Genomic DNA, 25,008 nt, shown 5'->3' with positions numbered 1-25,008 from the left:
GTTGACTATAGTCACCCTTCTGTGCTGTCAAACACTAGAACTTACTCCTTCTATCTGAGCATCTATTTGTTCTGTTAACCCATCTGTCTTCAATCCCACCCTCACCCCACCTTGAGTACACACATATACACCCTTCCCAGCCTCTGGTGACTGTTCTACTCTCTACCTCCATAGGATCAACTTTTTTGGCTCCCACTTATGACTGAGAACATGCAATATTTGTCTTTTTGTTTGACCTTTTTTTTTTTATTTTTTGAGACTGAGTCTTGCTCTGTCACCCAGGCTGGAGTACAGTGGCGTGATCTCGGCTCACTGCAACCTCTGCCTCCCGGGTTCCTGAGTAGCTGGGATTATAGGCACCTACCGCTACGTCCAGCTAATTTTTGTATTTTTAGTAGAGATGGGGTTTCACCATGTTGGCCAGGCTGGTCTCAAACTCCTGACCTCAAGTGATCCACCCACCTCAGCCTCCCAAAATGCTGGGATTACAGGCATGAACCACCGCTCCTGGCCATCATTTTTTTTTTTTTTTTTTTTTTTTTTTTTTTAGCTCTCACTTGTTGAACATCCAGTTCTTAGATTCTGTGTACTAAGTATCTATGTTGTACATCTCTGTAATTCAGAACTGTGGTTCTCAAGCTTTAGCATGCATAAGAATTGTCCATGGAACTTGATAAGCACCTAAATTTTGAGGCCCTACTCCCTAAGAGATGATTCAGTGGTGTGGCATAGGGTCCATAATTTTTATTTTTACCCAAACTTCCCTGATGATTCTGATCCAGGTGGTCCTTGGACCACACTTTGAGAAGCACTTGAGTTAGGAAAGTAATTAACATTTATTATTTACTATATATGTTATTAACATGGCAGTCTCTTCAATATGTATTTTTACATTTGATATTCATACTGTTGTGAGATTTTTATCCCAGTTTTACGTGTACTTATTATCCTCACAAAGTTTTTGTAACTTGTTACGAGTTTTAAGGATGGCAGTGCCCCTTAGGATAAAAAATAAAGCATGATAAATAGACTACATTAACAGTAAAAACTTCTGTTCGTTCATCTAAAGACACAATAAAAGAAATGAAAAGGGAAGCCACAGACTGGGAGAAGATATTTGCAATGTGTGTGGTGATAGAAGACTCATCCAGAATATGTAAAGAACCTTTGCAAATCAGTAAGAAAAAGACCTCACAGAAAAATAAGCCACAAACTTGAACAAATAGTTAACAAAAGAAAGGATATCCAAAAGCCAATACATGTATGAAAAAGTTTCCACTTCAATAGTCATTAGGAAGATGCAAATTAAAGTTCAATTTATACCCACCAGAATGGCTAAAATTAAGTAGACTGACTCTAATGAGTGCTGAGAAGAATGTGACCAATCTTGGGGAGGGGAAGTATTTGCAAATGTTCACAGCAGTGTTATTAAAAACCCTGAAAACAGTTTAGATGCCAAGAGCAGAAATGAAAAGTTAAGTTGCATATTCATTCAAAGGAAACTATAGAGCAATGAAAAATAACAAACTGCTGCTACACACAATATGGATGAACCTCCCAAAAATTATGTTGAGCAAAGGACCCAGACACAATAGTACATTCTTTCTGCTTCCATTTATATAAATTTCAAAATCACAGAAGACTGTGTATGATTTTAGAAGTCAGGAGAGAAGTTCCCCCCGGAGAGGAGGAGGAAGCATGACTGGGAGAGGCAGGAGGGGAGCTCCTGGAGTACTGGCAATAGTTACTGTTCTGGGTAACAATTAAATAAAATATACTTACTTTATGGGGGAAAAAAGACGGCAATGCCCTGCAACAGTGAGCAGCCTGACTCTGAGAACAGAGTGGGCTCTTGCCCTTGCTGTTTCTGCTTTGGCAAGGTGCCTCTCAGAGGAGATGATTGTTAAAGATTGGTTCTGGAAAGTAATATGAACAGTATGTTCTGGAATGTGTTTAATCAGTGTTAAAGCCACTGAAATGTTAGAATGGCTAAAGTATATCAATCATTATTCAGAATGCGTTTCATTTTTTTGTTTTGTTTTGTTTTGAGACAGTCTTGCTGTGTCGCCCAGGCTAGCGTGTAGTGGCGCAATCTCGGCTCACTGCAACCTCTGCCTCCCAAGTTCAAGCAATTCTCGTGCCTCAGCTTCCTGAGTCGCTGGAATTACAGGTGCACGCCACCAAACCTGGCTAGTTTTTGTATTTTTAGTAGAGACAGCGTTTTGCCATGTTGGCCAGGCTGGTCTCAGACTCCTGGCCTCAAGTGATCTGCCCGTCTTGGCCTCCCAAAGTGCTGGGATTACAGGTGTGAGCCACTGCGCCCAGCCCTGTTATTCAGAGTGCATTTCGACAAGTGTGCATTTGTTTCTCACTGAAACTATTCTTTTTTTGTTGTTTTTTGTTTGTTTGTTTTTTTGAGATGGAGTCTCACTCTGTCGCCCAGGTTGGAGTGCAGTGGTGCGATCTCGGCTCACTGCAAGCTCCACCTCCCGGGTTCACACCATTCTCCTGCCTCAACCTCCCGAGTAGCTGGGACTACAGGTGCCCGCCACCACGCCCAGCTAATTTTTGTATTTTTAGTAGAGACAGGGCTTCACCATGTTAGCCAGGATGGTTTCAATCTCCTGACCTCGTGATCCGCCCACCTTGGCCTCCCAAAGTGCTGGAATTACAGGCATGAGCCACCACACCCAGCCCTCACTGAAACTATTCTTATATGTACCTAAACTTTTCAGACCAAAATAGGCTCTAAAGATGAATTAGTCTGTTCCTTGACTCAGGAAGCTATGACCAGAAAGGCTAAATTACCTAATGTAATGGAAAACCAGGGCTAGAACAAAAATTTCTAGTCTTATATTTTTCAAATTGTAATCATTATAAAGATTAAGGTGGGCTCCAGCCCACCAATTCCCCTTGCCTGGGAATTATCCAGAACACTGTTGAGTCAGTGTTTGAGAGTGACAGCACTGTGACAACATTCAGCATATGAAAGTTCACACAAAGCCATGATAATCAGAGATGATCTGATATTTTAAAGGAGTAGAATAAATGGTGACATTTTTATGAATTATTCTCAAAATTTCTGTTTCTGACCCTGAAAATACAAATAGTAGAAAGGCATTTGGGGCTTTTATGCATTATTCACAGAATGCCAAAATGTAGCCTAGAGCTTGGGGCTGTATGGAAGTCCATTTTCACCCCACTTAGAGCCACTTAGAGGTAGAGCAGCCAAGAGTACTGCAGATGACAGTTGTAGTGCATACTGTATGCCAGAAGCATGGCATAAAGCATTGCAGGACACAACTGCTCTGGAGGGGGGTAACGATTAGATTTAGCTCCTCCTGGACAACTTAATGGGCAAGGATTTCATAGACTTGTCAGAGCACTAGGATAGCTTGACATTGGTTTACCCGGAATGTAGAGAATATCCAATTGTGCCTCAACAGGAATAGGTCTACATTTTTTTTTCCAAGCCTCTCTCAAAACTACAGCTGTTTCCTTGCCTCCGTTTTTCTGAGTTGCCCTTAGAACGCAAAAAAAGCTTACTTGATGTTGAGAGACTAGGAACATAAAGACAGGAGATAGTTGGATAGAAGGACCATACTACAAATAATGAAAAGAACACTGGGCTTGAGGTCAGAATCAGGCTTCTAATGATGACCACTAGACTAACTGCCCTGTGACCTTGGCTAGTCTTTTAACCTTTATACCTCAGTTTTCCATCTGAAAAATGAATAACTATTCTTGTTTAATCTAGGCCTATTCTTTTAAGTGGAGTTAAGTTTGGAAACATACTACAATGTTGTGGCTCAGCAATTCTCAGAAAAAGCGTGCATGAAAGCAAAAGTAAATGAACTTACTGTTGGACCCAGACTTAGAATCAATCAACCAACAAGTATTTATTGAATAGCCACCTAAAGGGTATATTAGACTGCATATAGCCTTTACCTAAGCCTTATAGTGAATTCTGTAAACAAGATATGAATGCATTAACCTCATTGCTGAGCTCTCACAGAGCATAATGATAATATCACCACAGAGTAATAATAAGGCTTTTACATATATGGTCTTTTCTCCCCTCTTTTTCCCCATTCATTATCTTATTTGAATCATATAGTAACCCTGAAGGAGGACAAAATAGATGTTATCTCCATGTTTCCATGAGTTTCAGATGAGACATTGAAATTCAGAGTATGAAAATGCTTCTCAAGGGGGTAGGACAAATTGAGAAATGTCTGGAGACATTTTTGGTTGTCACAACTGGGGCAATGCTACTGGCATTGAGTCGGTAGAGGTCAGGGATACTGTTAAACATCCAGTGATACACAAGACAGCTCAGACAACAAAGAATTATCCAGTCCAAAATGTTGTTAATGCTGAGGTTGAAACCCTGAGATAGGTGTTTCCCCAAAAGAACTCAAAGTGATAGAGTCGGAACCAGAATCCACATCTTTGACTCACTCTAGTGTGTTTTCACTATGTCTAAAGCAGGGCATTAAAATCTGGATTTTAAGGCTGGGTGCGGTGGTTCACACCTTAAATCCCAGCACTTTGAGGGGCCGAGGCAGGTGGATCACCTGAGGTCAGGAGCTCAAGACCAGCCTGGCCAACATGATGAAACCCTGTTTCCACTAAAAATACAAAAAGTAGCCGGGTATGGTGGCACACGCCTGTAATCCCGCCTACTTGGAAGGCTGAGGCACAGGAATTGCTTGAACCTGGGAGGCAGAGGTTGCAGAGATCGTGACACTGCACTCAAGCCTGGGCGACAGACTGTGACTCTGTCTCAGAATCCTTTTTAAATTAAAAAATAAGTAAATAAAATCTGGAGTTCACAAGTCTTAGATTAATCACTAATGTTTTGATGAGGTATGAGTGACAAGTCGAGTTTGTTTAGATCACTGTTGAAGGTGTATAGTATAGATTATGTAGTATATTAAACACTTGCTGTGTGTCTCACAGTCTGCTGCCCATGTCCCTCCCAGAGGCTAGTTCACCTTCATCGTATTTATTGATTTTTTATTGAGCAAGTACCAAATTTGAATCATTTTACCAAAATGCTGTTGAAATCTGGACACGATCCCTATAGCAATCTCTATGCGTAGGACCTGTTGCCAAACTAAAAACCCATGGGACTTTTACAGGAAATGTCACCAGGAGACTCAGCTAGAAATTAGTAGAGCCGGGATTTGAATACCTTCTGACTCCAGACTTTTTTTTTTTTTAACTCCTACCCCTAGACTCTTAACAATAGTCTGTAAGATCAAATGTCACCTGCAAAGGGTGGCATGTGACTTTTAGAAGCTCTTAAAATCCAGGAATAAATTCTTCTTACTAATTCTTGTAGAATAGTCTTAAGTTGTGCCCCTCAAACCATTTTATGCCCAGAAATTAGATGATTCTTCTCATCTTCCTAAAGTTTTAACAGATGCCATTCTGGATCCTGGAAAATTAAACAGCTGTAGCCATAAGGATTTAATCTATAAAGATTTTTTTCCTTCTGTAAATCTGCCTCAAAGAAGAACTTAAGCAGGAAACATAAGTCCCTGCATATTACCTTTAAATAGCTTCCAATTGCCCTGGAAATAAAATTTAGAATCCTTAAAATGACCTTTAAGATTTTTTTTTTTGAGACACAGTCTTGCTCTGTCACCCAGGCTGCGGTGCAGTGGCGTGATCTTGGCCTCACTGCAACCTCTGCCTCCTGGGTTCAAGTGATTCTTCTGCCTCAGCCTCCCGAGTAGCTGGGAGTACAGGCATGTGCCACCACGCCCAGCTAACTTTTGTATTTTTAGTAGAGATGGGGTTTCACCACGTTGGCCAGTCTGGTCTTGAACTCCTAACCTCAAGTGATTCACCCTTCTTGGCCTCCCAAAGTGTTGGGATTACAGGCGTGAGCCACCATGCCCAGGCATTCTTAATTGAGTATCCTTTATGCTTCCCTCTTCAACCTCATTAGCCTCTCCTCCGCTCACTCAGTATGTTCTGTTCATACTAACCTTGATCCCTTATTTCTTCTCTCGACTCAGGAAGGCTCTTACCTTTCCTTCTACTAAACTCCAATAATTAATTTATCAGTCTGTTTAAAGTCAGCTCCTTTAAGAAAGCTCCTCTCTTTCGCTTCCCACCTGTCCTCCATCTAAATTAGTTCTTTCACCGTTATTCTCTGCCACAGTTCATTTTTGTACCTCCTTCATACCACTTACACAAATGGTAATTATACCTACCTATATATATTTATTTGCTTACATTTTTACTGAGAGAGCCTTCTTCCTCTTGAGTAGCCCCACAAAGGCAAGTACCTTGTCTTTTTGCATCAGACTCCTTATAGGTAGATATTGAAACCTACATGGATTTTGTAAGAATTAATAAATACTTTTTGAATGAATGAATATTTGGTAAGTATTCTTCCAGATGCTGTAAGGAAGTAAAAATTAGAAAGTTTCTTGCGCTCAAGAAGCTTGCTGTGTATATATGGCATTTTTTATCTTGTATTTTAAAAACTATAAGTCAAAATTTCTGTAAGAGAAGATTGCTAGGGAAATTCAAAAAAGGGAGATTTCTTAGGAATTCAAGAAAAACCTCCTGGAATGAGTTAGATTATAAATCAAAAAGATCAAGGGCCATGTTTTAGCTTTATCCTTAATTCTAGCACATTTTTGTGCATGATAAATGTTGAATAAATAATGGCAGGATTTGTACATATATAGAAAATGAGGGGAAAAAATAAAAGGAATTCCAGGGAATTACAAAAGCCTGAAAACGCTTACAAATGTCAAAATGCTGAATTTTATTGAGGGGCCAGGCACGGTGGCTCACACCTGTAATCCTAGCACTTTGGGAGGCCTAGGCGGGCAAATCACTTGAGGTCAGGAGTTTGAGACCAGCCTGGCCAACATGGTGAAACCCCGTCTCTACTAAAAATACAAAAATTAGCTGGGCGTGGTGGCGCTTGGCTGTAATCCCAGCTACTCTGGAGGCTGAGGCAGGAGAATCGCTTGAACCCAGGAGGTGGAAGTTGCAGTGAGCCGAGATCGTGCCACTGTACTCCAGTCAGGGCGACAGAGCGAGACTCTGTCTCAAAAAAAAAAAAAAAAAAAAAATTATTGAGGAAAAGTGAGTAGGTCAGTTTCAGTGGAACATATGAATGTGAAGCGGAGTAGATTGAGATAAGGCTGGAAAGATAAGTCTGTAACAGACTTAAATGCCACATAGTGAGCTTAAAAATCAGTGTATCAATATCAGAAGTTGGGGGTGAAGATACTTAGGTTTCTTTTTGCAGGCAGAAATTAGTTTTTCGGAGTGCAGCCTAAGAAGCAAATTATAGCTTGAGAAATACATGCAAGTAGTATCTGCAGTACAAATACTGGTTTAGCTTGGAGTACCGGTTCATCAGCATCATCACTGTCAAATAGCAAGATTCAGATTCCAATGGGGCATCTTCTGTATTTGGCTTGACTAGAAAGAGAACTTTGCTTCCTTATATTTCTGGAAGGGAGCAACACACTTGCCTGACAAGTCCCCAGAGGTATTTGAACAGTTATTATAGAATTTGTGTATTACTGAGGAGCACCATGCAATGACTGCTAAGGTCCTTCCAATTCTTAGTGGGATTCTGTGACCCGCAAATTAAGAGACAGAACACTCAGGTTTCAATTTCAGGTGATCTACATATAGCTAAAGAAATGGCTCATTCATCTCTTTGCAGACCGAATTGTTTGGAGCCAGACTTCTCTCCTTGGCTGACTCAAGAAAGAGTAGCATCCAAGAGGGGCTCATTAAGCATCTGCAGTTGATAAAGATGAGAAGGAATTTTAGAATACTTTGATTCAACTGTTTCTCCTACCATTTCTCAATACCATTCTATCAGTGTGATATATGGGCACTGATTCAAAATATCATAAAAACATTTTCGAGTATTTTGTGAGACCTAGTTCCAGTTAGAATTATTAGGAAAGGCACAATATACTATGGCTCTTCAGAGCTCTTAAAACTAGAGGATCACGAGGTCAGGAGATCGAGACCATCCTGGCTAACATGGTGAAACCCCATCTCTACTAAAAATACAAACAATTAGCTGGGCATGGTGGCGGGCGCCTGTAGTCCCAGCTACTTGGGAGGCTGAGGCAGGAGAATGGTGTGAACCCGGGAGGCGGAGCTTGCGGTGAGTGGAGATCGCGCCACCGCACTCCAGTCTGGGTGACACAGCGAGACTCCGTCTCAAAAAAAAAAAACTAGACGTTGGAGTATGGCATGGATTTGTTGCACTAGAGATTGTAAGGATGGGCATTTCAGACTTAAGAAACAATGTAGGCAAAGATACCAGACAGAAAAGTGGGGGATGTGTTTCCTAGGAGTGCTAGAAACTTTTGGCCATTGGACTTGTTTGGCTGGAATACAAAGTACATATAGGCAGAAAAGGTAGGTTGGGTTCTTTTTGTTTTGTTTTGTTTTGTTTTGAGACAGAGTCTTACTCTTGCCCAGGCTGGAGTACAGTGGTATGATCATGGCACACTGCAGCTTTGACTTCCCAGGCTTAAAGCAATCCTCCCACTTCAGGGCCTCCCTCAGTAGCTGACACTACAAGTACATGACACCACACCCAGCTAATTTTTTGCTTTTTTGTAGAGATGGGTCTCACTGTATTTCCCAGGCTGGTCTCAAACTCCTGGGCTCATGTAATCCTCCCACCTCAGCCTCCCAAAGCACTGGGATTACAGGCATGAGCCACCATGCCCAGCCTAAAATCATTTTTAAGTTGATCTTATCTTATAGTTTGTTCCATTTCCCCGATGTCATTTTATATGACACTTGTCAAGGCTTCATGCCTTAGAGACTTAATTCACATAAAAAGTTTTGGTTTAGCATTTCAGACCACTTAAAGGTCAATAGCAGCCAGTATAATCTCTTCCCTTCTTCTACTCTTAGAAACAGGTATGAGTTTTGTTTACAGTCTCTCTCATATTTGTCACAAAACACATATTTTCCAAAAGTATATGAAAGTAAATTTGGCGAGAAAATGTAAATGTTCAGATCTCCCAAGAGCTTTGTGTTTTATACGCTAGGCTTCTAAGCCTCCCAAGGGCTTTGTGTTCTTATACTCTAGGCTTTTTTTTTTTTTTTTTAAGTTTTAGCTCTAGGTGGAACTTTATGGATTATGTAATTCAGTATTCTTACAGTTAAGGAAAATGAAGCTCTAAAATATAAAATAACTTACCCAATGTAGTATATGTCACCTGTGTCCTCTCTCACATTTAAACTAAGTCTTTGCCTTTATATTTTGTTGTTTATATAGTAATTACATGGTCCATTCATGTTTACTCAGAAGACATAGGTGACCTAGGGATTGGACAATGGGCATTTTAAAAATTGAGTTTGACTTTAGCATGTTTTCTCTTGCAAATAATAGCCTTCAATGGCTGTATAATTCATCACGTTATCACTTTTTCCAGGATTTGTCTTGCCTCAACAGGTTTCTCATCTCCTTTGCTGAGTTTGAACAGCTTGATAAGCTGGAGTGATGTAGAAAGATGAAATTTATGATAGAAGGGGATGACCTTCAACCGATATCTGGAGATAAAGTGTTTCTTTGTCTTATTCCTTCTTTTAAGAGATGTGGGGCGGGGGTGGGTGTGGGTCTCACTATGTTGCCCAGGCTAGATTCAAACTCCCAGGCTCCAGTGATCCTCTGAGTAGTTGGGACTGCAGGCATGCACCACTGCCCCCAGCTTTTTCCTGTCTTGTTCTGATTAGAATTAAATCACAGGTTTTTTGTTTTTGTTTTTTATCTTTCCATAAGTACAGTTAAAGTAAGATTCTCAGGGCAGCTCCTGAGTTATCGTCCCTTTTTGCTAAAATAGATATTTTTAGCCAAGAGTTTATGAGTAAAGAAGCTATTCCTACTGGCCAAGCGCGGTGGCTCACGCCTGTAATCCCAGCACTTTGGGAGGCCAAGGCAGGCAGATCACCTGAGGTCAGGAGTTTGAGACCAGCCTGGCCAACATGGTGAAACCTCGTCTCTACTAAAAATACAAAAAATTAGCCAGGCGTGGTGGTGGGCACCTGTAATCTCAGCTACTCGGGAGGCTGAGGCAGGAGAATCGCTTGAACCCAGGAGGCGGAGCTTGCAGTGAGCCGAGATCATACCACTGTACTCCAGCCTGGGTGACAAGAGCAAAACTCCATCTCAAAAAAAAAAAAAAGGCTATTCCTACTACTTCATAGCTTCTGTTTTATTCTTTTAAAAACTTGTCAATCCATGCAGCATTTCTTGTTTGCCTAGATCATTGGCCACTCATAAATGAAGGCACTTAAAAGTTTTAAGTGTAATTATTTGAAGTAGTTTTCTCCTTTATGTCTCTGACAGTTGGTTACTTTTTATGCAGCTTATTAGTCTGATGTATGAGTAATTCATCCACATAAATTCTGCTATTACTTGAGTATGGCATAGTTTGGCTTTTTTACATGAAAAGTGCTTCACGGAAGGTATATGGTGAAGAAAGAGAAAATATCTCCATCTGTCAGGGTCAGAAAAAAACAAGAGTGAGAGAGAGAATAATATAAGGATTATTGAAATCTGCAGATAATCACTAAATTAATTCTTGGCCAATTCTATTAATATCCTTCTCAGCCCCAACATTGCTATGAAGAAAAGCAAGTAAGAATTTATTATAGATGATCCCTTGGAGTTATTATCAACAAAGGCAAAAGGCAAAACAGTAGCCAGGTTTTATTGGAGAAGTTTTAAAAAGATAAAATCTAAGATTTGTGTGTGGGCGTGTGAGGTAATTATAATGGTGGGTTTGGGATAACTACTTTCCTGAGTGCAGACTATCCTTGTAAGACTACAGTTGTAGCAAGTGCCGTGTGGACTGCTGTCACTTGACAGACTTAATCTGGGGAGAACAATATGTGTTTGAATGTATATAATTGTAAGGTATTTTACATTTCTTTTTTTTCTTGTTGACCTGATGTATTTTCTTAGTACCTCCACTCATCGTTTTACTTACCATTTTTAATACATTGGTATGGCACAACTTTAGGAGTCTTTAAGTTTTTGCCAGTTCTGGCTGAGACCCATAGTTTAATCAAGGCTACCCTTTATAAGAGGAATTGATCAAATTAAGTATACCTACGATCACTGTACCTCAAGAAAGACATAGGCAAGGGAAAGGCAGCTAGAATATCAAAAGGATTATATGGTTATATTCATCCAATTATGGTCACATTTCTGTTGGTTAATTTGGGTTTTGTTTTGTTTGTTGTTGTTGTTTTGTTTTTTGTTTTTCTTAGTAGAGACAAGGTTTCACCATGTTGGCCAGGCAGGTCTCAAACTCCTGACCTCAAGTGATCTACCCACCTCAGCCTCCCAAAGTGCTGGGATTACAGCACTTTGCAATGTAAAATGGGATTGCATTTTGTATACTTTATAATGTAATGGGATTACAGCTCACTTTGTGAGCCATCGCACCCGGCCTCTGTCAGTTAATTTGGAATAGGAATATGAAGCCAGCACCCGGGGAATGAGTAGGAAACATTACAGCCTTCAAAGGGAAGTCTTCTCCCTAAATATTTATCAAATTGTATTTCCCCTCCCACTTACTGGGAGCTACTACGTTTTTTCCAAGCAACTGCACTATTTTGGCCTAGAATGCCACTAAGTTTTTTTTTTTTTTAAGACAAGGTATCATTCCTGTTGCCCAGGCTGGAGTGCATGGCACGATCATGGCTCACTGCAGCCATGACCTCCCAGGATCAGGTCGATTCTCCCACCTGAGCTTCTCAAGTAGTTGAGACTACAGGCACACATCACCACACCTGGCTAACTTTTTTGTATTTTTAGTAGAGATGGGGTTTCCTCATGTTGCCCAGGCGGGTCTGAAACTCCTGGGCTTAAGCGATCTGCCTGCCTCGGCCTCCCAAAGGGTTAGGATTACAGGTGTGAGCCCCTGTACCCAGCTCTAAGTTCTGTTTATTGCTGTATTATATCAAGGTCTCCCCTTTGTTTTCCTACATCTCCTTTGCCACCACTCCTCCCCAAAAGGTGTGTGGGATTTATTGAGCTATCATCAAGATAATTGTTGTTTTTATTTTTTGAGACAGGGCCTCACCCTGTCACCCACGCTGGAGTGCAGTGGTGCAATCACCACTCACTGCAGCCATGACTTCCCAGACACAAGCGATCCTCCCACAACCTCTCAAGCTGGGACCACAGGTGCACACCAGCATACCCAGCAAATTTTTATATTTTTAGTACAGACGAGGTTTCACCGTGTTGCCCAGCCTGGTATCAAACTCCTGGGTTCAAGTGATCTGCCTGCCTCAGCTTCCCAAAGTGCTGGGATTACATGTGTGAGCCACCATGCCCGGCCATTAAGATTTTTTTTTTTCTTTTTTTGAGATGGAGTCTCGCTCTGTCACCCAGGCTGGAGTGCAGTGGCACAATCTCAGCTCACTGCAACCTCCGCCTCCCGGGTTCAAGCGATTTTCCTGCCTCAGCCTCCTGAGTAGCTGGGACTATAGGCGCGTGCCACCACGCCCGGCTAATTTTTTGTATTTTTAGTAGAGACAAGGTTTCACCATGCTAGCCAGGGTGGTCTTGATCTTCTGACCTCGTGATCTGCCTGCCTTGGCCTCCCAAAGTGCTGGGATTATAGGCGTGAGCCACTGCACGCGGCCGATAATTTTTATTTTTATTTTATTTTATTTATTGAGAAAGAATCTTGCTCTGTATCCCAGGCTGGAGTGCAGTGGCACTATCTCAGCTCACTGCAACCTCCACGTTATCGTGCCTCAGCCTCCCAAGTAGCTGGAACTACAGACACACCACCACATCCAGCTAATTTTTAGTAGAGATGGGGTTTTGCCGTGTTGGCCAGGCTGGTCTCAAACTCCTAGCCTCAAGTGATTCACCTGCCTTGGCCTCCCTAAGTGCTGAGATTACAGGCGTGAGCCACCACACCCGACCAAGATAATTTTAAAATTCACCTATAGGGGCAATCAAAACAAAGCCAGAGCCATTTCTGAGAGTATCTACTAACCCCATACAGGTCGTCAAAAGGCAAGATTCGCCCAGTTAAACTGGTTGCTTGATCATGTGGACATAGTCCATAAGCATGCATCCCTGTTTATGGTAGTGTACTGTCTTTGACCTTGAATTTTCTGTATAAGTGCTTGCCAGAAACTTACAGTTACCAATTATAAGTAATGACTACAGAAAGCAGAAGAGAAACTAGATAGATTTCTCTTTGTTTAATGTTTTCACAAATCTAAAAAGGAATATGACCCTAATCGTTTTAAGAAAAAAGACTTTCTTCCTTATCATGGAAGCCAGGAAAGACAGGCAGGCTCCAAAAGAATTGTCCGGGGCTCCAGATTATATCTGTCTGAGCTAGAGAAAAGAGCCCATGTGCAGATGTATGACTACTTCTGTGTAGTCTTTTTGTGCAATCTAATCTCCATAGTCCCTATGGATTATTATATCTTATTCTTATTGCACCATACAAATAAGGCCAATACTCAATGCTAAGACTCAGAATAGGCATCAGAATTTAGCCATCTTGCTAATTCCCTAACTTCTGACCATAAATTCATATGTATTTTTGTTAAACATACTAGATTTCACAGACTGTGTCTGTCTTGCAGGTGATGGGGCAGGTATAGGGAAAACTTTTTTGATAATCTTCAGAGGTTGACTGTGAAACACCCTTGACTATAAGGAGGTTTTGAAAGCTGTTTGGAAAAATATCATACCATACTTATTAAATGGGGGAGAGGGGAAAGCAACAGAAGTGCTGAGCTCTTCAACAGTCAATATAGCATTTACTGTTTCCTATATTTAATAGCATTCAGAACAATAGAAACAAGTTGGCACGTAGCCAACTTCAGGTACCTAACTGAAGATAAATGTTCCCTAGAAACTGAATAGTTTAAAGCCTTCCTGAGAAAGAAACTCCTTTTATTAACTATTTTATGTGAACTAAATTCCACATAAACTCCTGCTTAATTTTTTAAAATAGTCAATTCCTAGACCATTTCTCATCTTCCTTAATGATCCAAGAAGATGGCCAGGCATGGTGGCTCACGCCTGTAATCCCAGCATTTTGGGAGGCTGAGGCAGGCAGATCACCTGAGGTCAGGAGTTCGAGAGCAGCCTGGCCAACATGGCGAAACCCCGTTTCTGCTAAAAATACAAAAAAATTAGCCAGGTGTGGTGGCGTTCACCTGTAGTCCTGGCTACTTGGGAGGCTTAGGAGGCTTAGGCAGGAGAATCACTTGAACTCAGGAGGCGGAGGTTGCAATGAGCTGAGATTGTGCCACTGCACTCCAGCCTGGGTGACAGAGACTCTGTCTCAAAAAACAAACAAACAAACAAACAAACAAAAATCCAAGATTTCTGTGCTAGAAGGAAGAGCTCTTATGAACTATTCACATGAGTGTTCATAGCCACTTCATGGTCTCAGGAAATCAGGACAGGCAGAAAGATACTTGAAAGCAGTCCTTTTTTTGTTTGTTTTTTTTTGTTTTTTTTTGAAACAGAGTTTTGCTCTTGTTGCCCAGGCTGGAGTGCAATGGTGCAGTCTCAGCTCACTGCAACACGGCCTCCCAGGTTCAAGTGATTCTCTTGCCTCAGCCTCCCAAGTAGCTAGGATTACAGGTGCCCGCCACCACACCCGGCTAATTTTTGTAATTTTGTAATTTTTTAGTAGAGATGGGGTTTCACCATGTTGGCCAGGCTGGTCTCAAACTCCTGACCTCAAGTGATCCTCCCACCTTGGCCTCCCAAAGTGCTGGGATTATAGGCATGAGCCACTGTGCGCAGCCTTGAAAGTAGTCTTGACGCAAATACTTTGTAGGAGAGAAGCTAATAGACAAGTCAAGGGTTGTCTTAATAAAGTCAAGTGAGGAGAGAAACCCAGCTAATATTTTGATTAATGCCTTCTCCCACAAAGTTCACTCATTGGATTTTCCCTACTCAAGTTCTTTTATCCCCTAATATTCCACATAATGATAATAGCTGCCATTTATCAGGTACTTTGGTAAATGCTTTATGTATGTTATCTCATATAATCCTCCCAAGAATCCTCCAAGTTGTACAGGCTGGAAACCAGCTCCAGAAAGGCTAAGTAACTTTCCCAGGACATACAATCAGATCACCTTCTTTTTCTTTTAAAATTCACCTTCACCTTCCAAATTCTTTTTACAGATGTGTTCCAGTTAGGTAGTTAAGTCCTGTCACTCAGTTATTCTAATGCAAAGGTGATTCTCCAGTATTGCAAAGATGATTCTCCAGTATTGAACTATTTTGAATTCTGTTAAAGAAAACTAGTATACCTCAATTGGCAAAAAAAAAAAAAAAAAAAGTAAATGAAAGGGCAGTACAGTAATTCTAATCTTTCTTTGGTTTTTTTTTTTATTTTTTTATTTTTTTTGAGATGGAGTTTTGCTCTCATTGCCCAGGCTGGAGTGCAATGGCAGGACCTTCCCTCACTGCAACCCCCACCTCCCGGGTTCAAGCAATTATCCTGCCTCAGCCTCCCAGGTAGCTGGGATTACAGGCATGCACCACCATGCCCAGCTAATTTTATATTTTTAGTAGAGATGAGGTTTCACTATGTTGGTTAGGCTGGTCTCGAACTCTTGACCTCAGGTGATCCACCCACCTTGGCCTCCCAAAGTGCTGAGATTACAGGCGTGAGCCACCACACCCGGCCACAGTAATTCTAATCTTTCTACCCTAGTTATAAGCTCAACTTGGTAAATAAAATATTTTAGGTAGATTTTATCATAGATTAAAGGTTAGGAAAATTTTCGCAACCTACTCATCTGACAGAGGGCTAATATCCAGAATCTACAATGAACTCAAACAAATTTACAAGAAAAAAACAGACAACCCCATCAAAAAGTGGGCAAAGGACATGAACAGACACTTCTCAAAAGAAGACATTTATGCAGCCAAAAAACACATGAAAAAATGCTCACCATCACTGGCCATCAGAGAAATGCAAATCAAAACCACAATGAGATACCATTTCACACCAGTTAGAATGGCAATCATTAAAAAGTCAGGAAATAACAGGTGCTGGAGAGGATGTGGAGAAATAAGAACACTTTTACACTGTTGGTGGGACTGTAAACTAGTTCAACCATTGTGGAAGTCAGTGTGGTGATTCCTCAGGGATCTAGAACTAGAAATACCATTTGACCCAGCCATCCCATTACTGGGTATATACCCAAAGGACTATAAATCATGCTGCTATAAAGACACATGCACACATATGTTTATTGCGGCATTATTCACAATAGCAAAGACTTGGAACCAACTCAAATGTCCAACAATGATAGACTGGATTAAGAAAATGTGGCACATATACACCATGGAATACTATGCAGCCATAAAAAATGATGAGTTCATGTCCTTTGTAGGGACATGGATGGAATTGGAAATCATCATTCTCAGTAAACTATCGCAAGAACAAAAAACCAAACACCGCATATTCTCACTTATAGGTAGGAATTGAACAATGAGAACACATGGACACAGGAAGGGGAACATCACACTCTGGGGACTGTTGTGGGGTCGGGGGAGGGGGGAGGGATAGCATTGGGAGATATACCTAATGCTAGATGACAAGTTAGTGGGTGCAGTGCACCAGCATGGCACATGTATACATATGTAACTAACCTGCACATTGTGCACATGTACCCTAAAACTTAAAGTATTAAAAAAAAAAAAAAAAAACTTCAAAAAAAAAAAAGGAATCCTAAGGGTTTTTTTATTGTTTGTATTTCAGTTCTGTCCCTGAGTTATATATTCAGATTTTTTTGGTTAGTATTTGTAATGGTGGTGAGAACTGGTAGGCATTTGGGTCATTAGGGATCCACCCTCATGAGTAAATTAATGTCCACTCTCAGGAGTGAGTGAGTTATTGCTCTCATAGGAATGGATTCGTTCCTGCAAGATTGGGTTGCTATAAAGTGAGCCCGTGTCTCTTTGCACATGCCCACTTGCCTTTCTGCTTCTCTGCCAGAAGCCCCACAGATGCTGGCACCATGCTCTTGGACTGTCCAGTCACCAGAATCATGAGGCAAATAAACCTCTTTTCTTTATAAATTACCCAGCCTGAGGTATTCTGTTATAGCCACACAAAACAGATTTAGACAGTATTCTTCTTTACAAATAATTTGTAAATTTGGCCTGGCATGGTGGTTCATGCCTGTTACGCCAGCACTTTGGGAGGCCAAGGTGGGCAGATCATTTGAGGTCAGGAGTTCAACACCAGCCTTGCCAACATGGTGAAACCCCATCTCCACTAAAAATAAAAAATTAGCTGGGCATGGTGGCACATGCCTGTAATCCCAGCTACTAGGGAGGCTGAGGCTGGAGAATCACTTGAACCTGAGAGGTGGAGGTTGCAGTGAGCCAAGATGGCACCACTGCACTCTAGCCTGGGTGACAGAGTGAGACTCTATCAAAAAAAAAAAAAAAAAAATAGAGCAAAGATTGTGTGACCCTGGATTTTAACTTATTGTTACATCAGTACCCATTTTTATTTTGGAAGAAGCTGAGCTTGAGTCAGATTAAAGCTACCAAAGGAAACAGGCTAAAAAGAACCAATGCTAGTTTACCTCCTGTAAGTTGAATTTCTATTCTAGAGAGAATGGGTTAGGTGTGTTCGATTGCTTTAGAAGATAACTTATCCAAATACATACAGTACATCACTGAAAATTTAAGTGGGAAGAGAAAAAAATATAATCACTTTTATTTATTATGCTTTAATAATTAATTTGTAAGTTTTAACTTTTTTGATGTCATTTAGCTTTGGCATATTCCCGTGGGATCTTTTCCTAAAATAAAGCTTTTAGTGAGCATAAGGACTTATCAGGATTGGTTTGTGTTTGAGCCTACAGTGTATGTTTATATATTAATCTCCACCGGCTTTGTATCTTCCTATTCATACACCATTCGGTAAGCCTTGCATAGGATTCCATTACAGTATATCCATTGTCTACTGACAATGAGAGCAAGTAGATTCTGCTCTTGTTCTATCTCCTAGTATATTTGGATGTGAAATATATCCTGCACAAATGACACTTCAAAACAGGTGCATACTTTGAAAGGTTTTCTTGGGATTTGTATATACCTTGCCCTGGGTCACTGATATGTCTGAAGAGATTTGATAATGTGGCATCATTGAGTAGATTTCTCTAATTGATAATGAGGGACCTGAATAATTAAGAACCTGTGGGTCTTCAAAATTAGTTCATGGTAATAATTAATGTTATAAAGGTTCATCAAGGAAATCATCAAGGTTACAACTTTTAGATAGTTTGTGGTACTATAGTCCTGCTTTTTTTTGAGATGGAGTCTCGGTCTGTCACGCAGGCTGGAGTGCAATGGCACAATCTCAGCTCACTGCAACCTCCGCCTCCCGGGTTCAAGCGATTCTCCTGCCTCAGCCTCCCAAGTAGCTGGGACTACAGGTGCCTGCCACTAGGTCCGGGTACTTTTTGTATTTTTAGTAGAGACGGGGTTTTTAGTCAGGCTGGTCTTGAACTCCTGACCTCAGGTGATCTGCCCGCCTTGGCCTCCCAAAGTGCTGGGATTACAGGGTGAGCCACCGCATCCAGCCTAGTCTTGCTTTTTTAACAGTCCTCTACATGTTATCTTATATCTCAAAATGAAAATTATGACTGTTCAGTTTCCCTTTCTAGCTTTTAGCCTTAAAGCTCCTTGAGGAAAGACTCCATGTGATGTTCATTTCTTTATTTCCTTTGGTCTTAAGAAGGCACTCTTGCAAATATTCATTCCCTTCTCCTGACCAGGATTCATATTGATAATATGGAATTAAGTAAATCCTTTGTGGTTTTCTTATGCTATAATCATTTTTCAGACTCTCATTGGAAGAGAACAGTATTTGTGTCTTCTGCCTCTAGCTCTTTATGAGGATGTGTCAGTAGTCTTCCTGGCTAGCGAAAGTCTTTTCTTTTCCTTTTTTTTTTTTTTTTTTTTTTGAGACGGAGTCTTGCTTTGTAGCCCAAGCTGGAGTGCAGTGGCGTGGTCTCGCTTTACTGCAAGCTCGGCCTCCCGGGTTCACGCCATTCTCCTACCTCAGCCTCCAGAGTAGCTGGGACTACAGGCACCCGCCACCATGCCCGGCTAATTTTTTTGTGTTTTTAGTAGAGACGGGGTTTCACCCATGTTAGCCAGGATGGTCTCGATCTCCTAACCTCGTGATCCGCCTGCCTCGGCCTCCCAAAGTGCTCGGATTACAAGCGTAAGCCACCGCGCCTGGCCAAGTCTTTTCATTCTTACTGCATTTGTTTGGTTCAATATCATAATTTATGATCACTCAGATGCCAGTGATCTCTCCATCCTACCATAATTACCTCTTTATCTGAAAACAGCTGCCCACCTGCCATTTGCCCCATCACTGACACTTTGAGCATGGTCTTTATTTTATTGTGTATTGTATTTTTTAGTGTTTACTCTAAAAATATTGTAGACAAAGACTCTGTTTTATATCTTTTTATACCTCTGATGTAATCTCTTTATGGTAATGGTATCAATAATACCAGATTGTCGAGCTCTGTAATTTTTTTTTTTTTTTTGAAATGGAGTCTTGCTCTGCTGCCCAGGCTGGAGTGCAGTGGCATGATCTCTGCTCACCACAACCTCCGCCTCCCAGGTTTAAGCAATTCTCTGCCTCAGCCTCCCGAGTAGCTGGGATTACAGGCGCGTGCCACCAAGCCCAGCTAATTTTTGTATTTTTAGTAAAGACGGGGTTTCACTGTTGAGCTCTATAATTATAAAATAATGTAGTGTCTGGCATGAAAGTGGATCTTCGATTACGCCTACCTGATGCTTTGCCTTATCCTTCACTAGAAATAAGAACCTATTTCTTAAGCCAGCTGTCATAGAACTATGGGGTAGGAGTTAACAAGGAGAAAATAAATAGATGGCTCCCTGAATCTATATAAATTTCCTACCCACAGTCTTTTTTTTTTTTTTTTTGAGATAGTCTCCTGTCACCTAGGCTGGAGTGCGGTAGTCCAACCTTGACTCACTGAAACCTCCACCTCCCAGGTTCAAGTGATTCTCATGCCTCAGCCACCCGAGTAACTGGGATTACAGGTGCATGCCACCACACCTGGCTAATTTTTTTGTTTTAGTAGAGATGGGGTTTCATCATGTTGGCCAGGCTGGTCTCAAACTCCTGGCCTCAAGTGATCTGCCTGCCTCAGCCTCCCAAAGTGCTGGGATAACAGGCATGAGCCACCGCGCCTGGCCAATTTATTCTTTACCTCTTAGTAATTGTGTCTTATTTCTCAGCTTATTTCCTTCACAGCATGAAATTATGTTTATTGTTTCTCTCCCTATCGGGAACCTTGTTTGTCTTATTCATTGTTGAATTATTAGCACCTAGCTCAGAGTTTGGTATGTAATAGGAGCTTGATAAATATTTATTGAGTGAATGAATAATGAAAAGCATACTTGGTTTCATGAACATGAATACCTACTTGGAATTTTTAAAACCACTTTTTCTTCCACAGACTGGACTTGAGGGACACATAAAGAGAATCCACCAACACCTCCCCCTCCACACACACCAGCTTCCCATTCTCCCACTCCAACTCTAGCTATAGGAGTTATTGTTCCTGGGCCAGGCACGGTAGCTCAAGCCTATAATCCCAGCACTTTGGGAGGCCGAGTTGGGCAGATCACTTGAGCTTAGGAGTTTGAGACCAGCGTGGCCAACATGGTGAAACGCCATCTCTACTAAAAATTTAAAAATTAGCCAGGTGTGGTAGCATGCACCTGTAATCCCAGCTACTCGGCAAGCTGAGGCATGAGAGTCGCTTGAATCCAGGAGATCACGCCACTGCACTCCAGCCTGGGCAACCATGCAAAACTCTGTCTCAAAAATAAATAAATAAAAGGAATTATTGCTCCTTGGTTTATGTCCCAGATGGACTTTTGCAGCAATACAGTGATGTGGTAGTAAAGATACAAGGCTGAATTTGCAGTTGTCTAGACTTAATTTAATATAGAGTATCCAATTTATACCTTGTTTTTCATGTTCTTCACTCTAATGTCCTGGTAGGATTGAAATTGTATCTGAAGTCTGAGCACACTGCGTGCCTAGGGCCATAGTAGACCTTTCTTCAAATTTAAATTAGCTGAAGGCTGGTTGTCCTGTATGTGAAAATGTAATCCAAATATCCTGATTAGGCACAGGCCATCCCAATTAGGTGAATTATCTGAAGTCCTTGCTTTTTATCTGCTGACATTTATGATTAGAAAGCCTTAAAGCAGTTAAATTTCATTAATGGCATTCATTTGTATCTTATTACAGATTGCCTGTTTCCTGCAACCCAAAGAAGCTGCTTTTCTTCTCCTTATCTAATATTTAAGTTTGAACATATATTAAGCATACCTATTAAAGGAACTATACTGGTGGGGCACAGTGGCTTACACCTGTAATCCCAACACTTTGGGAGGCCAAGGCAAGAGGATTGCTTGAGCTCAGGAGTTCGAGACCTGCCTGGGCAACACGAGACCTCATCTGTACGATAAAACAAAAAATTAGCTGAGCGTGGTAGTGGTGCAGGCCTGTGATTCCACCTACTCAGGAGGCTGAGGTTGAGGCTGCAGTGAGTTGCACTCCGGCCTGGGTGATGGAGCAAGACCCTGTCTCAAAAAAAAAGGAACAATTCTGTAGAATAAGGAAGGGTTAGGCATCTGTAGCCCTACGTGTAAACCCTTTCTGCTACAGTCTCCAAAAGTGATCCCTATTAGCACGAGTTCCTTCTCTCTCCATCTGTAGATTATGAAAAATAATTCTGAGTAAAGATGCTAGGAGAGCATTCATTTATTAGATGCATTCCATATAGACAAAGTATTTACCAAGAAACAAGCCCAGGAGCAGGGAACCACCAGGTTGCCTGGTGAACCAGCCTAGATCAGAAATGGAGCAGGTCAAAACTCCTGTATTGATCAGTAGTGGGATCATGCCTGTGAATAGCCATTGCATTCCAGCCTGGGCAACATAGCAAGATTCCATCTCTAAAAATAAAAAAAAGAGACAAGATTTTTATATCCTTAAATTATTATATATAATTCTTTCTCTTAAAAGAATCTTCTGCTGACTCTCAACTTTTCCTGGAAAAAATGGATCATTCCCACCATATGGGGATGAGCTATATGGACTCCAACAGTACCATGCAACCTTCTCACCATCACCCAACCACTTCAGCCTCACACTCCCATGGTGGAGGAGACAGCAGCATGATGATGATGGTGAGTGCCATAGGAGGGGCAATGCAGGCCCTTTCCCACCCACTTGGGTAATAGAAATAATGGAATTTTAGTACTGGAAGCTTATTATCTTTAAAGGTCAGTTTACCAGTGAGGATAACTAAAGCAGACCCAAGCAAGTCAAGTCATTTGCTCCAGATTATGTGGCAAGCTACTTACAGAGTCACACCAGAACCAAGATTTTAGGCTTCTTTCTTTGGTAGTCCCTTCTGAAATTGACTCTTTTCTGAATTAGGGGTTCTGGTCTTTATGCCTTGGGTGGAAAAGAGAAAAAGACAAAAGTTGGCCGGGCACAGTGGCTCATGCCTGTAATCCCAACACTTTGGGAGGCCAAGGCAGGTGGATCACAAGGTCAGGAGATCGAGACCATCCTAGCTAACACGGTGAAACCCCATCTCTACTAAAAATACAAAAAATTAGCTGGGCATGACGGCATTCGCCTGTAGTCCCAGCTACTTGGGAGGCTGAGGCAGGAGAATCGCTTGAACCCAGGAGGTGGAGGTTGTAGTGAGCTGAGATCTCGCCATTGCATTCCAGCCTGGGCTACAGAGCGAGAATCCATATCAAAAAAAAAAAAAAAGATAAAAGTTGATGGTGGGGGCCCAGGAGAAAAGTTGATGGTAGGGGCCTAGTAGAATACTTATGCTCGGTGCCTGTGGTGGTAACGCTAACATGAGGGCAAAAGCCTCCCACTCACGTGAATGTCTCTTATTATCCAGATCTTCTACTTTTAAATGTTCTAAGCTTCTTTGCCCCAAATTCTCATTTAGAATTTTCATTCATCTCTAACTGACTTGTTCTGGTTTTCTGGCAGCCTATGACCTTCTACTTTGGCTTTAAGAATGTGGAACTACTGTTTTCCGGTTTGGTGATCAATACAGCTGGAGGTGAGTAAGCCATTAGGTGGTGTTGGAAGGTGATAGTCACATGAGAGACAGTGACAAATAATTTGGAAGTCCAGCACCTCTTTCTGTCCTAATTACTAAGTCAACATGGTAATGATGCATAACCATCTTGGTTCCTATTTCCTACCTAGAAGGTAGGAAACACAGTACTTTTTTGGTCCTCTGGTAAACCTCTGTTAACTAACATGTATGTTTTGGAGCTCTAAAAAATAATTTAGATACCAGATAGAAGTCTTTTGCAATCCATTTTCTTTCATTCTTTTCCAGAGTGTTTAATTTTTTTTTTTTTTTTTTTTTGAGACGGAGTTTCACTCTTGTCACCCAGGCTGGAGTGCAATGGCAGCTATCTTGGCTCACTGCAATCTCTGCCTCCCAGGTTCAAGCAATTCTCTGCCTCAGCCTCCTGAGTAGCTGGAGTTAAACAGGCACCTACCACCATGCCTGGCTAATTTTTGTATTTTTAATAGAGACGGGGTTTCGCCGTGTTTGCCAGGCTGGTCTCGAACTCCTCACCTCTAGTGATCCACCCACCTCAGCCTCCCAAAGTGCTGGGATTACAGGCATGAGCCACCATGCCCAGCCTCAGAGTGTTTACTTATTTGATAAGTTATTAGTCCTGGACATAAGACTAACTCAAATTAAATACCACAAAATAACTCTAAGTTTAAAACTATTGTTCTAATACTTCAATTTTACGATAAATTAAGTGCCACAAATTGTGAAATGACTAGCCATCAATCATAGAGTTAATATGTCAGAGCTAGGACAAGGACCCAGACCTTCTAGAGCTACCTAGACCAGTGTTCTTTTAGTCTACCAAACTATGGCCCACATCCTTCCTGATTCTTGGCATGGCCCATCTTAGACACTCCTAGTTTTGAGGTAGATGATTACCCATCTGTTTGTTGTCTATTATGTTGTATGGTATACTTTAAATTTAACTTGCACAAACTCAATAGTCAGTTGGACTGCCTTAGGTACCAGATGTCTGTTTGGAGCCATAAAATCAATTTGTTTTGGGAAGAAGGAGAGCATTTAGTTCAGGTAGTGTGTTAAATTAGCAGTTTGAATACATTTATATCATTACCAACACTTCACAGTGTGAAAGACTTAGAATTAAAATGCCTATTCAGGAAATGTAGTCAGCCACTGATGAAACTAAATTGTTTTATTCCCTGTTCCATATTCTACATTGTGTGTTTCAGTGTAACAAACCTAATTTAATGACATCAAGCAGTCTGACCAAAAGGTTATTGTTGTTCTGATTATTTTTCTTATCTTAATCAGAAAGTAAATATGTTCTTGGCAGAGGCAATAGTTTTCAGTTACACCATCTTAGCGGTTCTCCTATCTGAGCAAGAGAAGAGGTAAAAATATAATGTCTTCAAAAACTGAGAGTAGCATTTTTTCTATGTGTATTTCTAGCTGGACAGCACATTGGCTAATGATTTTGCACATGTTTGACAGTACCTCCATATTTTCCTTCCATACTTAGAAATGGCTGGAGCTTTTGTGGCAGTGTTTTTACTAGCAATGTTCTATGAAGGACTCAAGATAGCCCGAGAGAGCCTGCTGCGTAAGTCACAAGTCAGCATTCGCTACAATTCCATGCCTGTCCCAGGACCAAATGGAACCATCCTTATGGAGACACACAAAACTGTTGGGTAAGAACTGAACAGATCCAGATGAAGTCCTAAAGAGCTCGATCAGTTAAGCAGCAAAGCGCAGCTATGTGATCAGCAGCAGCCCTCTTCTTGAGTTAGGAGTTCTGTATGACCTTGATCA

The 25,008-nt window shown here is 41.2% G+C and overlaps 1 protein-coding gene across 1 annotated transcript in view; it reads left to right on the top strand.

Annotated features, from left to right (window-relative positions):
- The window catches only part of SLC31A1 (solute carrier family 31 member 1), a 43,038-nt gene that overhangs the window by 12,517 nt on the left and 5,513 nt on the right, over positions 1 to 25,008 (top strand). Inside the window, exons 2-4 of the mRNA XM_003833052.6 lie at positions 22,137 to 22,300; positions 23,133 to 23,205; positions 24,719 to 24,887. Of these exons, the coding sequence (XP_003833100.1) occupies positions 22,172 to 22,300; positions 23,133 to 23,205; positions 24,719 to 24,887 (371 nt within the window). The 5' untranslated portion in view covers positions 22,137 to 22,171. The remainder of the gene's footprint in view (positions 1 to 22,136; positions 22,301 to 23,132; positions 23,206 to 24,718; positions 24,888 to 25,008) is intronic.

This window comes from Pan paniscus, chromosome 11, assembly GCF_029289425.2.
Source record: "Pan paniscus chromosome 11, NHGRI_mPanPan1-v2.0_pri, whole genome shotgun sequence".
Classification (NCBI taxonomy): Eukaryota; Metazoa; Chordata; class Mammalia; order Primates; family Hominidae; genus Pan; species Pan paniscus.
This window is presented reverse-complemented; position numbering and strand designations above follow the sequence as displayed.